Source organism: Sebastes fasciatus, chromosome 18, assembly GCF_043250625.1.
Source record: "Sebastes fasciatus isolate fSebFas1 chromosome 18, fSebFas1.pri, whole genome shotgun sequence".
NCBI classification, from domain to species: domain Eukaryota; kingdom Metazoa; phylum Chordata; class Actinopteri; order Perciformes; family Sebastidae; genus Sebastes; species Sebastes fasciatus.
Window position 1 is genome coordinate 27,551,299 of NC_133812.1, and position 15,140 is coordinate 27,566,438.

Consider the following 15,140-nt stretch of genomic DNA (forward strand, 5'->3'; position numbering starts at 1 on the left):
CTTCCTCTTTACACCGTCACTGACATAACGTGCTCTTTACACCGTCACTGACGTAACGTTCTCTTTACACCGTCACTAACGTAACTTCTTCTTTACACCGTCACTGACGTTACATCCTCTTTACACCGTTACTGACGTAACGGCTGTTAACACCATCACTGACATAATGTTCTCATTACAACATCACTGACGTAACATTCTCTTTACACCGTTACTGACATAATGTTCTTTTTACACCTTCACAGTCCGTCCACTTTCCTCTTTTGCAGTTTCTTTCTTAGAAGAAAATCTGAATTTCCCTTAACAGACGGAGAAAGCATTTCATTAATTTTCACGGTGGTCACAGAGCAACAGAGGCATAACTAGAAAACAGGATTCATATTCATATTCCAAACATTTATCTTTGGTGCCGATCGTTTCCTGAGCAGGAAAAGGAAAGAGGAGATGATGAAACAAGAGGAGGAACAGAGGGAGATACGGAGGAGAGGAAGTCACCTCAAATTCACCTCCTAAAGTTTAAAGTTTTTCACGAGTTCTGTATCAAAATAAAGATATGATCGTGGAGTATTCGTGTCCCTACATGTCCGGGACACTTCATATACTGTATGTTACAGAAGCTTTCTGAAATACTTTTCTTTCAAACTGCTTTCAACTTTTCACATTTGAAACCAGAGAAGGGACACGGTGCTCCACAGCTGATTCTTACTTTAACAAACAATAGAGATGTTTTAACATGATGTCTCCAACAGCACTGTGACTGTGAAGGTGGACAACGATGTGTCCGTGTCACACAAGCGGCCAAACTGACAAATAACTCACTTTACAGGACTATTGTAGGTCTTTCGTTTTGTCTTTCTTTCTTTGATGTGTGGAAACAAAGAAATCCAAAAAGAAATAAATTAATAAAAAAAATTAATAAAAAAAGAATATATAAATAAATAAAAGGGAAGAGTAAAGTTGAATATAAATTTAAATAAAAAAACATAAATACATGCTTAATGACACATTCAAAAATAAATATAAAATAAATAAATGCAAAACAACAAAAGGAAATATATGTATTTGTTAATATATGAATTTAAAAAATATACATTTAAATAATACAAATAAATTGCATAAATACATAAAGATATACATTTAAAAATGAATATAAATTAATTAATTAATAAATTAAATAATCAATAAAACTAAATACATAAATGAAAAATAGGGGAAATTAAACAGAAGACTAAATAAGGGAATTAATACAAAAATAAATAAATAAATAAGCAGATCATTAATTTATGACTCATTTTATTTTCAATATTATTTTTGCTACTTTTAATGGCATATTTATTTTGTTTTGTCTTTTTTCTTTTATGTCCACTATGGATGCACAGAGAGCCCAGTATTTATTTCTGTATTTGTTGAGGCAGCAAAATTATTTGTATTTGAATAAAAGTGGAACTAAGCGTAACAATGTTTTGTTTTCATTTCACTTCTAATTTAATTGTTAACATAAGTGTTCTTCAATAAACTATTATAATATTTATATCAGGGTAGGATGCTTGAAATGCAAGTGATTGTGCATTGCAGATGTTGACAGATGTTTAACATCTGCTGAACTTTTGCACCGTCTACAAATCACCTTGGTTGGATTTGCACTGACTGAAACTCAGACGCTGCCAGAGAGCACTTGTGAGGAGACGTTGCTGTCTGCGGAAAGGAGAGTAGCCCAAATATCCACGACTACACCGCCAACAGTATACTGAAGGTTGAGTTACAGGACAACACGGGTCAAGCTCTGCTCATTACATAATAAACTTCTGTCTTCACAGGAAACAACTTCCTTAGAAATAGACAATAAAACGACTTAGTTAGGTTTAGGAAAAGATGGAGGTTTGGGTTTAAATAACTCCCGAAGTGGAAAAACAGCTCAACGTGAAGCAGCTTCTTGTGTCTGTGGAATCAAACATGTTGCAGGAAATAGAGACTGTATTTGATATCTCTTCAGAGGTTGTTTTGTACTTACAGTCATGGAGTCTCATCATCTTCTTCTTCTTCTTCTTCTTCTTCTTCATCCTCTACCTCCTGTTCCATCCCTCCTCCTGTCATCTCATCTGGACTTGTATGTTTAGCGTTTCTCGTCTCTCTCCTTGTGTACCTGTCTGTCTCTCCCTCTCTCTGGTTTCCTGATCACCTGTCTGTCTCCACCTGTCCGCTCAGCTGCACCTGATTCCTCATTAGGCTCGTTTCAAATGTCATATACACGCGCATACACACACTCTGGCCATGTATGCAGGACAGAACCTGCCAAAATAAAAAATAAATGAATAAATGACTTGATAAATAAATAAACATGCCATTAAAAGTAGCAAAAATAATATTCCCTTATTTATTTACTCTTCTGTTTTACTTCCACTTTTATTTATTTAAGTAGTTATCTTTAGGAATTTTGAATTCACGTTTTTTTTCTTCATTTATTTATTTATTTTTTCATTTATTTTTAAACTTTATTTGATATTTATTTTGAAATGTATTTATTAATTTCTTTGTTTTTCAAATGTATTTGATATTTATTTTCAAATGAATATATTTATTTATTTATTCCTTTGTTTGTTTGTTTATTTTTTTTATGCATGCATGATTTTCCCTCAGCATTTCACCACCCATTTATTTCCCAAACTTATTTATCTCTGTATTAATTTATGTCACATTTGATCAATTAATTAATGGCTACATTTATTTTTGCAAAACAAATATGAACCTACTGATTAATGTATTTATACATATATATATATATATATGTATATATACATATATTAATTATTAAGAAAAGGAAAAAGCAGCAAAATAATCATCACACATGAAAAATGACTTTAATGATTATCAAAATAGCCGCAAATTAATTTTTGTTGGATCGAATAATTATTTCAGTTATACTACTTGTACTGGTGGGTACATTTTTAACAAAACATCATATTTCATAAGCTCTTTGTTATGGGCCTTTCACACAGATCACCATTGTTATTCCTCACAGTGTATTCCTCGAAGCGCGGCGCTGCAGCGTGATTCTGCTCACGTAGCTTTTTAAAAAGATGCCAAGTCTTTTTAGTTTGTAATGGTAACATTAACTTTATCTCTGTTGATCCAGTTGTTTTCTGCTTGCTTCCATGGCTGCAGCACGCTGTGTTTACGTTGCCAATTCGTTTAAAATCTGGCAACCCAGGGCGGGATCACACCGGCCAAAACAAAAAAAAACAGACGTTCTGCATCGAAAATGTAAATTTCAAAGAAGAACATACAGGCTTTTTGTTGGAGAAACCAGCATTTCAAATTAGCACGTTTCCTTAATCTCTGATGACATATCATGGTGATTTATTACAGTAAACATATTATATATTGCTCCTTTAAGTACTTCTTCCACCTCACTCAGTCACGTTAATTGGTTTTATTTATGGTTATTGGTGTCGTGGGATGATCGATGAGGGAATTACAGCGTGTTATTGTCGCCAAACCAGTCATCTGTCACTGACAGCCTGAACTAAAGAATGGATCATGATGGAGAGGCTGGTTTGGCAAACAACAAGCTCAAATATCATGCCATATTCATATATATATATATATATATATATATATATATGGCTTCCACCTTCACTTCACGTCTCTGTGAAACTGTGACAATAAAGATTGATTCAAATTTAATTCCCTTTAATGTTGAGATGCTGAAGTGAGCTTCCAGATAAGAACATCACTGACAAAACCATGAAACAACATAATCGCCTGGTGCAGGAAAAGAGTTTACAGAATAATAATAATAAGAATTATAATACAAAACAATCAAAGCCAAGATCAGTTACAATCCTCATCAGAACATATCTGGTACAATACTCATCCACAGCCTGATCCTAATCAAATAGATCTGGTCCATAGAGGATAAAAAAGAAAAATAGTTGAATTTAGTTTTGGCTAACTTCCCTTTAGGTGGAGATCATTTAAATGTTGTTTCTCCTGCTGTTCAGGCAGCGTTTAAAACATCTGTTATCACTGAACCAGTGCCAACAATAACAATAGAGATCAACATGTTTGACATTAGATACCATGTTATCCAAATGATAACAGACCTTTTTAATTTAGGGTATTTAATCTTCATTTAGTGCCGTATATTAAGCAGTCTTTGGTTTCCACTCTGGGTCTGAACCCAGCACAGTGAGTAACAGAATAACCGAGCTACGCCAAACACGCCTCCCCTCTTCTCCCACAGTCTCTGGGGCTTTTTTTCTGAGAGCCCGATAATACGACCCCCACCACTCTGGGCAAAGAAAGGAGAAACTGGGGCCAGGGTCGACAGTCAGTAAACGTTCTGGTGTTGAACGCCGTTGGCTCCGTGTGGACAAAGGAAGTCTGGTTAGCCAACGCTGATGAGTCATCTAAAAACAGGTCTCCGTGCTTCACCTCTCAGTACAGATGGTTGTCTGGTTGAACTAAACTAAATGAAACAAGAGGCTGTACATCCAGAAAATAAATTATAGTAAACAGTAAACATTTCAGGTTTGCTCAAAAGCTGACAAAAAAAAGACAAAGGAAAGAATAAAGAAGACGTTCAGCTGTGGGCGAATAAAATACAAACGATGAATGCATTTTCTTAAAAAACAAAATCTATTCAACAAAATATCTGCAAACCGTGCTGCATTGCATTGGTGCTGTTAACTTTTGGAATGATTCATCAACATTTTGGAGGGAAAAAGTAAAACAAACGACAAATTGCCGCCATAAAATTTTCTAAATTGACACGATAAATTAATTATTATCTGTGAAACAAACGTGGATGATTTTGGATAAATGATGAAATAAAAGAGCTCCTGGTTGGGCCCATTGCTTTAGACAACACTGTACATAAACCAGGTTTCATTAAAGGGTCAGTTCCCCCAAATCAGAAAAATAAAAGATGATTTTCTCACTACTTGCGGTATCAAGCCGAGCAACGACTTATTTTCCCTGCTGAGGTTTTTAGACACTTCACCACTCCTGTACGCTTGACGTAAATATTTCACTTGTGGTGTAAAGATAATGAAAACATGAAAACTTGACAGCGACGTGTCTTTTTCCAGAAACTATTTCTCAGGATAAACCACCGACCTCGCTGTCAACACATTCCAATGGGAACTATTTTCTGCAGATCATCCTGAGTAATCAGTACATCGTTTGTGGAAAAACATGTTGCTGTTGAGTTCTTCAAATGCCATTTTTTTGAATAATTAAGCACCACAAGTGAAATTCTATCCGCCTCCATCGTATTTGGGTATTTCGATATTTGGGTGGTGGCGGGCGTTCTCAAAGCCCAGCTGGATAAAACCCAAACTATGCCCACGGCTAGACACCACATGGGGAAAACATAAAGTTTGTAATTTGGATGACCTGACCATTTAACTGATAGTATCGCCCTGGCAGATGAACAGTGAATGTCGTAGCAACTTTTTTTTTTGCCATCGTAAAAACAAAGCTGTTACCATTTGCTGAATATAAAAATCATATCTGATCACAAACTTCTTTCCTCACGCTGTGTGACAGCTTTTATGACTGCTAAACTTTGTCTGCCGTGCCGAGCTTCAGTGGCCAGCTGGCATTCGCCGCCAACCACCGACTCATGGTATGATTGTCTTATCTGCCACATGGAAATATTTCCAATATAAATCCAAAATGTGTGTCAATATGCTTGGGCGTTTTGGCTTCATGATAATATACATTATAATGGGATATTCAGAACAATTACACCAATAAGCAGATTGATCAACTGGTCTGTAGCTTTCAGGTGGAAGACAAACTATTCCGTTTTCTTTCATCCATCCTACGATTTTCCATGACTTGTTTCCCACCGAGGTGGAAAGTGCCGACACAGCTTGGGGAGCTGGAGAATGTTTGGGTTTGTATGTACAGTCCTGGTGACCCTTCCAGGACCCTGTGAAGGCATGAACAAAAGCAACCATCTGGACACACTATATAACACTATAGAATAAGGCACATAGAATAGATAGATCATCAATATTTACATGGGATATGGCTCCACACACACACATGCACAAACGGGACAGTTCAAACAAACATCACAGTATTAAAAAACACCAAAACTAACTTCTTTTCTTTTTCTATCTACCTCCCTCCCCTCTCTGCTCTGCTCCCTTTCATTTCCTCTTAGTAACACAGTCTGGCAGCGAGGTCTGCCCATTCTGTAATTTGTTTTGATACAGTAGAATCGCATCAACGTTCTCTGACCACCCCGTGTAGCTCTATAAGACACCCCTAATTATCCAGGAGACCCGGGGATTTGAAACCATAATGTGGGACTTTGTCCGTGATCTTCTTAGCTTGGGCTCTGGGTGTTCGCTGCAGCAAGTTCACAGACTTCCTTTTGAACGTGTTGCATAAAAAGGCAGATTCTCTCGAGATTAGCAAAAATAAAGCAAAGACAGTGCATTAAGATAGTAGCTCTGGTTTAAATCATGTAGCTGAACAACATGCTGCATTGATACTGAGGAAGACGGAACTACCCAATTCTGTTACACAAACCGACCAGCTCTTTATGAATTTTGATGACCTGATATAAAGAACAAATCTTGAATCAGTCCAATTTAAATTACAGTTAAAACTTGGGCCCCCGTTTCGGCTAACAATGTACATGATCAAACACAAAACATGGAAACGGGGATTCTGATTCAAAGCTCCGGGGGCAAGCGAGGATGGCGGGAAGGATGCAGGCATTCTAGAGAGACAGTGGGGAGAAAAACGGAACATTCTAGAACACCTTCCACTGCCGTGACGGGCCAGAAAGGTTCTAGAATGTTGCTCAGAAAGAATGTTGGGAGGGGTTTTGATAATGGTTGTTAGAATTCTGAAATCCGTCCTTTCTGGTTGAGGCTGATGATTGGAGCAGTTCCAGAAAACAGCAGTTGAGGCTGTCCGAGAGTTCTAGAATGTTAGGGAGTACTTCAAGAACACAAAAAGGTTCTAGAGTGTTGTAGAAGGTGGCAGTTCTAGAACAAAAGCAAAGCCTTAAATAACAATGTGAGCAGTTCCAGAACAGCGAGGCAGGTTCCGGTCTTACGCTTCATACTGGAACCTTTGTAACAGAAGCCTCCTCTGTCGCTGAACAACATTTTCTTGAACAATTCCAAAACACAGGGGGGGGGAGGGGAGGCTCCGGAAGGTCTGCCTCCAGAACACTGAGGACAGCTCTAGAACCTGGTGCTGTTGGCGAAGCTGTCGGACATGATGATGTTCTTGTAGAAGTTGTCGGAGCGCGTGGAGCAGTAACCTTTCACCTTGTCGATCATCTGGCTGACGGGGAGGATGGAGGACGAGGAGGAAGAGGAGTTGGGCTCCACCTCTGAGGAGGAAGAGCACGAGGAGACGCACTTGGGGCTGGTCTGGTTGGAATAACATTTATCTGCATCCAGGGAGCAAAAGAAAAAGACAGGGACACAAGGATTATTACTTGATGCAGTAACCCTTAAATTGTTAAGAAGGAAGGGTGAGAATCATTCAGGCTGTCCCTCACAGTGTGTGGTGGAGACAGTATTACAGCTTTAGTTGAGGTGGTATCGGATCTTATGCCAGGCAATCTGGTTGTGGTCTGGTCTTTTTTTTCTCTTCCAAATGAAGTCTGTTGGTTTGGTGTCTTCTCTCCCAGGGCCTTGTGATTTCACAGGGTTACAGAGCCAACGAATAACACAACCAGGCCGAGTGAAGCCATGCTTCCAGCCATGCTTGACCCCAGGAAGACTAGCTGGTGCTATTGGTATCAGCTAATGGGGATCCTTTTTAAATAAATAAATAAATGCTGGGTCATGTTGAGGCTTCACAACAGCAGCCCCATTCATAAAGGCATATTTTGATTTCATTTTCCACTTGATCCCGAGATCATTTTTCAAAATGTGTGCATACCTGATCTCGGAAGACAACTACAAAAAGTGCTATGTTTGGATATTATTATGTTATTTGGACCCTGGGATCTCTCAGCTAATGTCGTGGGTTTAGCTGCTGATATGTTTTGGCGAAACTCCAGAGAACAGGATGGGAAGCATATGGAAAGATGGGTGGAACTCAATTAACATGCAGTGAGGTACAAAGCTTCATGGTCGGCCACATTGTTCTGTCGAGGCCGCCAATGAAAATATCGAGAACCTGGAAGGATCTGTTTGGAAACAGATTCTTTAACTGAAACCAATTGGTTCTATTTGTTTGAAGATTATTCTGCGTCTAATTTGAATAAGGCCATCTGGCATTACTGGGAGAAGTGGTGAAAACAAATGATTGTGTAACATCATAATCCAACAACAGACGACCAGCAACAACCAGATCATGAAGCAGATGATTTATATCATGTAGCGAACAGTAATATAGTATAAACACCTTCTGGCAACTCTAAACAACTCAGTACAAACTACAACACAAACTAGAGGACTTAACGTGTTACGCTTTTCAGACAGGCAAAAAAACCCGTTCCTTTCCATGACGCATGGATGAAAATGTGCAATAATGTCATATAGACTCCTTGGGCTAGTGTTAGCCTCCAGTCTTTCCTTTGTTATGCCTCCAGCTAACACCGTGACGTCATCATGACGTTGACACTAAAAGGGTCTATTACACGCTTTGCCGTGAGACCGGGCTGGTGGTTTTGTTGCCTAAACCTAAGCGTCATAGTTTGACGCGTTGGGTTACCCTAAGTGACGCCAAGGGGTCCTTACAAAGCGTTGGGATGAGAACGTGTTGTTACAACTCAACGCCGATGCACTTCTAGAATCACTGCTGGAAAGTGTCTTTACAGGTGTTGCAGCTGTGAACAGAGATTTATTGTGATGTCATTTTAATTACATCTCTTCGATGTGATTTGGATCAACACCAGCAGCCTTCACAGTTTTACACCTTCGGAACATTCTTACGGAAACGGAGCTAAAGCAATTAAGCAAAACGTACACGGCCAAATCAAGCACATACTGCGCCGGCCCTCTGGTACCATCATGAGCGTGATGGTATCCAGCGTGGCTTTGTAAAGCAGGATGTAATTGAGCCAAAGCTCAATCACTGCTCTGTGTATTCCTGCTAGCGCTGCCTAATTAAACAAGAAGAGGAATGGAGGAGTTGTTGTGTTGCTCAACATGCAGATTCCTGCATAATGCTCTGTCAGCACCACTGATTGGCTCCACACAGCTGGTCCTGTCTAGTCGTCCTGATGTCACACTGTGATGTTTTGTTCCTCTGAAACACAGATCGCCATGTTCCCATCAAATCTACTCCAGAGTGCGCTTTAGGACAGAGATGGAAGCTGAAGGGGGGGAGTTGGGTTTAAGCAGTGTCAACCTCTGGCTATGACCTCAAACATCTGGAAACTATACAATGAGAGACCGACGCTCTATATGAGATAATATGAATATTATTTTGTTGTCTGTTTCCATTGGAAGCTGTGATCTGATTCTGTGATACGCTGGAACCGTTCACGTACTTTACAGGAATTGGTAAAAGTATCTTCTGTGAAGTTACACTTCCTACTAAGAGAGGGGCAACATCATTGGAAAAACAAACATGACTGTTTTGAAATGCATTTTAGACCTTAAAGCTGCACTAATCAGTGGTTATACATTGAAGGTACATTGTGCAGAAACACATGCTGCAGCTCCTCAAGACCAACTTAAGTTTCCTGTGTCTTGTTTCCCGGCGGCTGAGTGACGAGGGCTAACTCCGGTCGAGTAACGTTATCGACTCCGGCCCAAGCAGGAAAAGTTAACAGGGTTTGGTTTGTCCGTTCTGGGCTACTGTAGAAACATGGCGGACTCCGTGAAGAGGACCCGCTCCCTATGTAGATATAAACGGCTCATTCTAAGCTAACGAAAACACAACAATTCTTACTTTCAGCTGATTATACACCAAAGAAAACATACTTATTAATATTATATTCCATTTCTGCCAATACATTCCCCTAATTGTTATACATTGTTCCTTAAACAGTGGATCAAATGAATATGTGTCATATGTCATGTAAAAGGGGTTGCTCGCACCGGCTGGGCAATATATCGATATTATATCAATATTGTGATATGAGATTTGATATCGTCTTAGATTTCGGATATCGTAATATAGTAATATGGCATAAATGTTGTCTTTCCTGGTTTTAAAGGTTGCATTACGATGATAAGTTATCAAAAATGTTATTGTCTAAATATTTTGTGAACGCACCAATAGTCAACCCTACAATATTGTCGCAATATCGAGGTATTTGGTGAAAAATATTGTGATATTTGTTATATATATACAGATCTGCAAGTATTCCACTGTCATTCTGACTTGACGTTATGAAGTGTAGAAAGTGCAGAAAATATGTAAGTATGTTGTCATGGTGTATGAGTTTTACAGTCTGGACCACGTCTCCGTTCATGACCTCCGCGAGCTGATAAATGGAATTCACCATCTGCAGTCTGAATGCAGAGGAGGTGTCTGATATGTGAAGCCAGTCTGGACACAGTAACCTGCACTTCACTACTACAGCTGCCTCAGTTAGAGCTCAATGCATGAATCATTCAGCAGGTCTTTGGCTGAGCTACCGGAGTGCTTTGGCAAAGTTTTTGATAACGGGAAGGTTGCCTGAGAGAAGACTTCAAAGGTTACTGAACGAGGCGCCGCGTTTAAAGGCTGAACTTGGCAACGGTGCTGTTTTCAGCATTTAAAGGATGAGGTGTAGGAGCTCTGATGCTTTGTCCAACTTGACAATATACTGAAGTTATATGTATTATTAATCTATTTTTTTATCATCCAATGGAAAGACCAAAACAAACAAGTATTCTCTGTGTAGCGTTTATTCCTCGTAAATTTCTGACTTTTTCTTGTAAATTTGCTACTTAAATCTCAGAATATCCGAGTTTGTTCTCTTATATTTATGACTTAAATCTCTGAGTCTTTTCTCGGAATATTACCCCTCCTTCCTCGGCTCCACAATTATTCATTTTTTTTTATCTACAATGGCCCCAAAGCACCGTCATACAAAGCAGCATGAATTGATTTGAATCATTGTTGGTTTTGGTCTCTTCAGGGAAATTACTTCCCAAAAAATTAAAACATAAAAGGATAAAAGAACAAAGTCCTGTCAACACTTCAGAGGTTGTTTAACACGTTTGAGTGTACTGGACAGCCTCCTCAGGCTCTGAAAGGTTGATGCTAGGAAAAAATAAGTGTTTTTATGTGATTATGCCAACATTTTAACCACGAATGTGTTGTGTATAAACACCAAGGAGTTTTTCAAAGCTCTACACTGAGATCAAACAAACACAAGACTTTGAACCAGGAGACCGCTGGTAGTGTCCCGTGTGAAACTAAAAGTAATGTTGACTTATATTGTCACGTCAGTCTTTAGGCACGTGACTCGATGGAATTGTCATTCCAGTGAGGTCGTTAGTAACATCAGTCCAGTGAGGTCGTTAGTATCGTCAGTCCAGTGAGGTCGTTAGTATCGTCAGTCCAGTGAGTCATTAGTATCGTCAGTCCTGTGAGTCGTTAGTATCGTCAGTCCAGTGAGTCGTTAGTATCGTCAGTCCTGTGAGTCGTTAGTATCGTCAGTCCAGTGAGTCGTTAGTATCGTCAGTCCTGTGAGTCGTTAGTATCGTCAGTCCAGTGAGTCGTTAGTATCGTCAGTCATGTGAGTCGTTAGTATTGTCAGTCCTGTGAGTCGTTAGTATCGTCAGTCCAGTGAGGTCGTTAGTATCGTCAGTCCAGTGAGTCGTTAGTATCGTCAGTCCAGTGAGTCGTTAGTATCGTCAGTCCAGTGAGTCGTTAGTATCGTCAGTCCAGTGAGTCGTTAGTATCGTCAGTCCAGTGAGTCGTTAGTATTCTCAGTCCAGTGAGTCGTTAGTATTGTCAGTCCAGTGAGGTCGTTAAGTATCATCAATCACGTGAGTCGTTAGTCAGTGAAGTTAACGTCAACCACAACCGTTTCCTACCCTTTACTAAATGGTTGTGTTATCTAAACCTAACTTCCTGTGAAAACAGAAGTTTATTTTGAAAGGACACTATGCATGTAACGAGTGTATATTGACACGCCGGCTTGCGATCGGATCACCCAAGACTCTTGTTAATGCCAGGTGTGAACAGGCCCTAAATCATTTTAAAAGGAAAGAAAAGCTCCATTAAACCTTAAGAAAACATGTTTTTTTCTTTAAGGGAAACACTCTAAAATCAGTTTATTTATTAGTTCTGCCCGCTGAAGGATCATTACTCTCCTGCACGGATCACTTTAATTACTTTCAGTTCCAGTTTAAGGACTCACATTATGATTGCAATAACAGTTTAAAAACGACTTTATCTTGCTCTGTAAGTTAGAGAACAGATGTTAAACGTCAGATTTGGTCTCGAGGGGAGTTTATGACATGGACTCAGAATCATGTTTGTTTATCATCCTCAACATTTGGAGTTAATTTTAATAAGCAAACCCAGATTATTCCATCAGTTTCTGACACTGATGTGAACCACAGCGTTAGCCTGTTGTTACTCTGCTCTTCATTACAAACAAACAAGTTAAACGTGGCAGATGTTAGCGTGGATGCAGTCTGTCATGGCGTGCTTGTTTTTTGCACCCCGGGCACTCTGGGTGGGTGGAGTTGTAGCTTTAGTCGTGTGTCAATGGGTGCGAAAACGCACCTCCTCCCACTCAGTGTGCGCCTCAGGCTGGGAAACAAGATAGCGTGACCTTGTATGATATCACAGTGACCAGCCAATCACAACACACAGTGGCTGCTTTCCCAAAATGTCTGCCAGCAAAGTCGTCAAGTTTTTTTCTTTTCTTCTCGCCTGATTACTAAAATGTAAATGTTTGAGTTTGAGCCTCCAGAACTACTTTGACCACAACACATTTTGGGAAACGCATGACGCTGGAAGCAAGGAAATCAATCAGCCAATCAGCTTTAGCTTTACCTCCGTCGGTCCCTCCACTCTTGCTATTGGTTGGAAGAGCTTTCTACACACCAAACACAGAGGTACATACATGGACGTCAACATGTGAGGAGATATTACAGAACCTAACAGTGAATAATTACACAGGAAAAGGACATTAATCATGTTTACATGCAGACTCGTTGTTTACTTTAATGCAGAGGAAGTGAAAACCTCGTTTATATGTCTGTTTATGACTCCTGTATGTCAGGAACAAAGGAGGAAGTAGAGTGATGTGGAGGTCGGGGTGGAAGGAACAAAGTGTGCATCTCAAGAGACAGCCCGCTCGCACGAAAAAGAGTATAAATGCCACGATAATACGCAAGACGTTTAGCGTGCAATTATAAGTATAGTATAAGTATAAAGAGCGAGAAAGCCCACTTATGGTGGGCGGGAGGGGAGGTGGATGGGTCCAACAAACACTGGGCTTTTAACCAGGAGACCCGTGTTTTGTTTTGTAAGTTACATTAGTGACGTTTGTCAAATGACGATGTTTTTTATTGACGTTTGTGACGTGTTTTCCGTAGTTGCGTTACGTTGTTTTTTTACGTGTTTTACTTAGTTTACGTTTTTCTTTTAAGCCCAACCATGAGATTTTCCCTTACCTTAACTAAGTGGTTTTCTCGCAGAAGTTTGCGTGGCAAACATATGAGACACGAAAAGGCTAAAATGCGTACTCAAGGTATTTACAAGGTAAAGCGGCCGTGGAGGGGAGCAGCAGAAAAACGCATTTTAGATACCTAAAAAGAAAAATCTGTTTAAGTGTATGCTATATTTAGAATATTTTTCGCCGCTTTACTTCGCCGTCAGACAGCCCTTTCTGACGGGGAACTAAAGCTGTTACATCGTCGTCTTCAAAGCCACCAGACTCCATTCACAAAAACAGTAATTCTACCTCTCAGAACAGGGGAGTTGCTGGTCTACCGCTGCATCCATCGGTTTGTTTGATTGTGTTATTGTGTGACTTTCAGATCTGAACTAATGAGTCGCCACAGCAGGTATTAAAACTTATTTTAGCTTTTTAAAAATTTACCCACAAAATGTACCAACCTGAACAAACTAAAAATAAATCCGGAGTCAGATTCTGTTTCAGGACAGAGTAGGTTTGAGTCTGCATGTAAACATGATTATTGCACATCAGATGTTTTTTTTTATTCACAAATCAAGGAATGATTTATATAGTCGTGAACTTCAGGAATACGTAGGCTATTATTAAAGCTATAAAAAAACAAAAAGCCCAAAGCTGTAAGAAGTCTAAACAAGTCAATCTGATGCTGTCTTGTGATTCATCTTTATCATCCACCTCCTTGTTGTTGTGAGTCTCACCTGTGTTGCTGTGTCTCTTGCTGAAGGGGTTGAGTGTAGCTTTAGCTTTGGAGGTCCAGTTAGCGGTGCTGGATCCGAAGGAGCTGGAGGACAGAGACTTGCCGAGGTTGTCTGAGCTCACCTTCTTGGTGTTGTTGGTGGCCGTCTTACTCCAGTCTGCAGCAGAGGAGCAAAACACAACAATCAGCCAACAACCTCTTTATTGATTATATGGAACGGTCCAGACCTGCTCTATATGAAAAGCGTCTCGACATAACTTCTGTTAGGATTTGACGCTGTATAAAAATACATTGCAATGAAGTAAAACTCCCAGTAAACAGTCAACATGTAAACAATAAATATGACCAAAACATGGAGAGCGCCTGAGTATATCTTTATAAATGTTAATAGTTGTAGTAAAGAGTAGAACAACGCATTCATTTGCATCGTTATCTATGGGATCTCGGTTTTAATGGTGATAGTGCCTTTGAAATTAAGATTTTATACCAGGCGAGGATGAAAAACCTTATTTTTTTCCTTTATTGCATCTTCATTGGAATCTCCATGGTAAAATAGTTTAGTTACATTACATTTTATTCACATTCCTTAGCTTCTTACCTTTCAAAAGAGACCAAATATACGCATCTAAGCCTCACGGTTGAGGAGCCAGTCCTGATTCATTTCGGGTAGTTATTTTAGACGAAAATATACACCCGTTTTTAGATCCTGTCATAGATAATTAATAATGCAGAACAGATGTGCATGATGTCGGGGGAGTCAAATATAAATAATACATTTAAGATAAAGACCACCGTCCTGCAAAGTTTGTCATCACTCGAGGGAAAGACATTGAAATACGAATCTTGATGAATTTGAAAGATAAA

The 15,140-nt window shown here is 39.4% G+C and overlaps 2 protein-coding genes across 23 annotated transcripts in view; both read right to left on the minus strand.

The window, feature by feature from the left end:
* The window catches only part of LOC141756427 (endothelin-1), a 37,500-nt gene extending 34,734 nt beyond the window's left edge, over window positions 1-2,766 (minus strand). The window contains exon 1 of the mRNA XM_074616116.1: window positions 2,012-2,766. Coding sequence (XP_074472217.1) covers window positions 2,012-2,060 — 49 coding nt within the window. The 5' untranslated portion in view covers window positions 2,061-2,766. The remainder of the gene's footprint in view (window positions 1-2,011) is intronic.
* Window positions 2,767-3,673: 907 nt separating this feature from the next.
* The window catches only part of adgrg6 (adhesion G protein-coupled receptor G6), an 82,928-nt gene continuing 71,461 nt past the window's right edge, over window positions 3,674-15,140 (minus strand). For 21 of the 22 annotated variants that reach the window (XM_074616654.1, XM_074616648.1, XM_074616647.1 and 18 more), the window contains 2 exons: window positions 14,278-14,433; window positions 3,674-7,423 (listed from right to left, as the gene is read on the minus strand). In XM_074616654.1, coding sequence (XP_074472755.1) covers window positions 7,212-7,423; window positions 14,278-14,433 — 368 coding nt within the window. In that variant the 3' untranslated portion in view covers window positions 3,674-7,211. Of the gene's footprint in view, window positions 7,424-12,933; window positions 12,977-14,277; window positions 14,434-15,140 lie in introns of all 22 variants that reach the window. The other variant, XM_074616641.1, reaches the window with a different exon arrangement.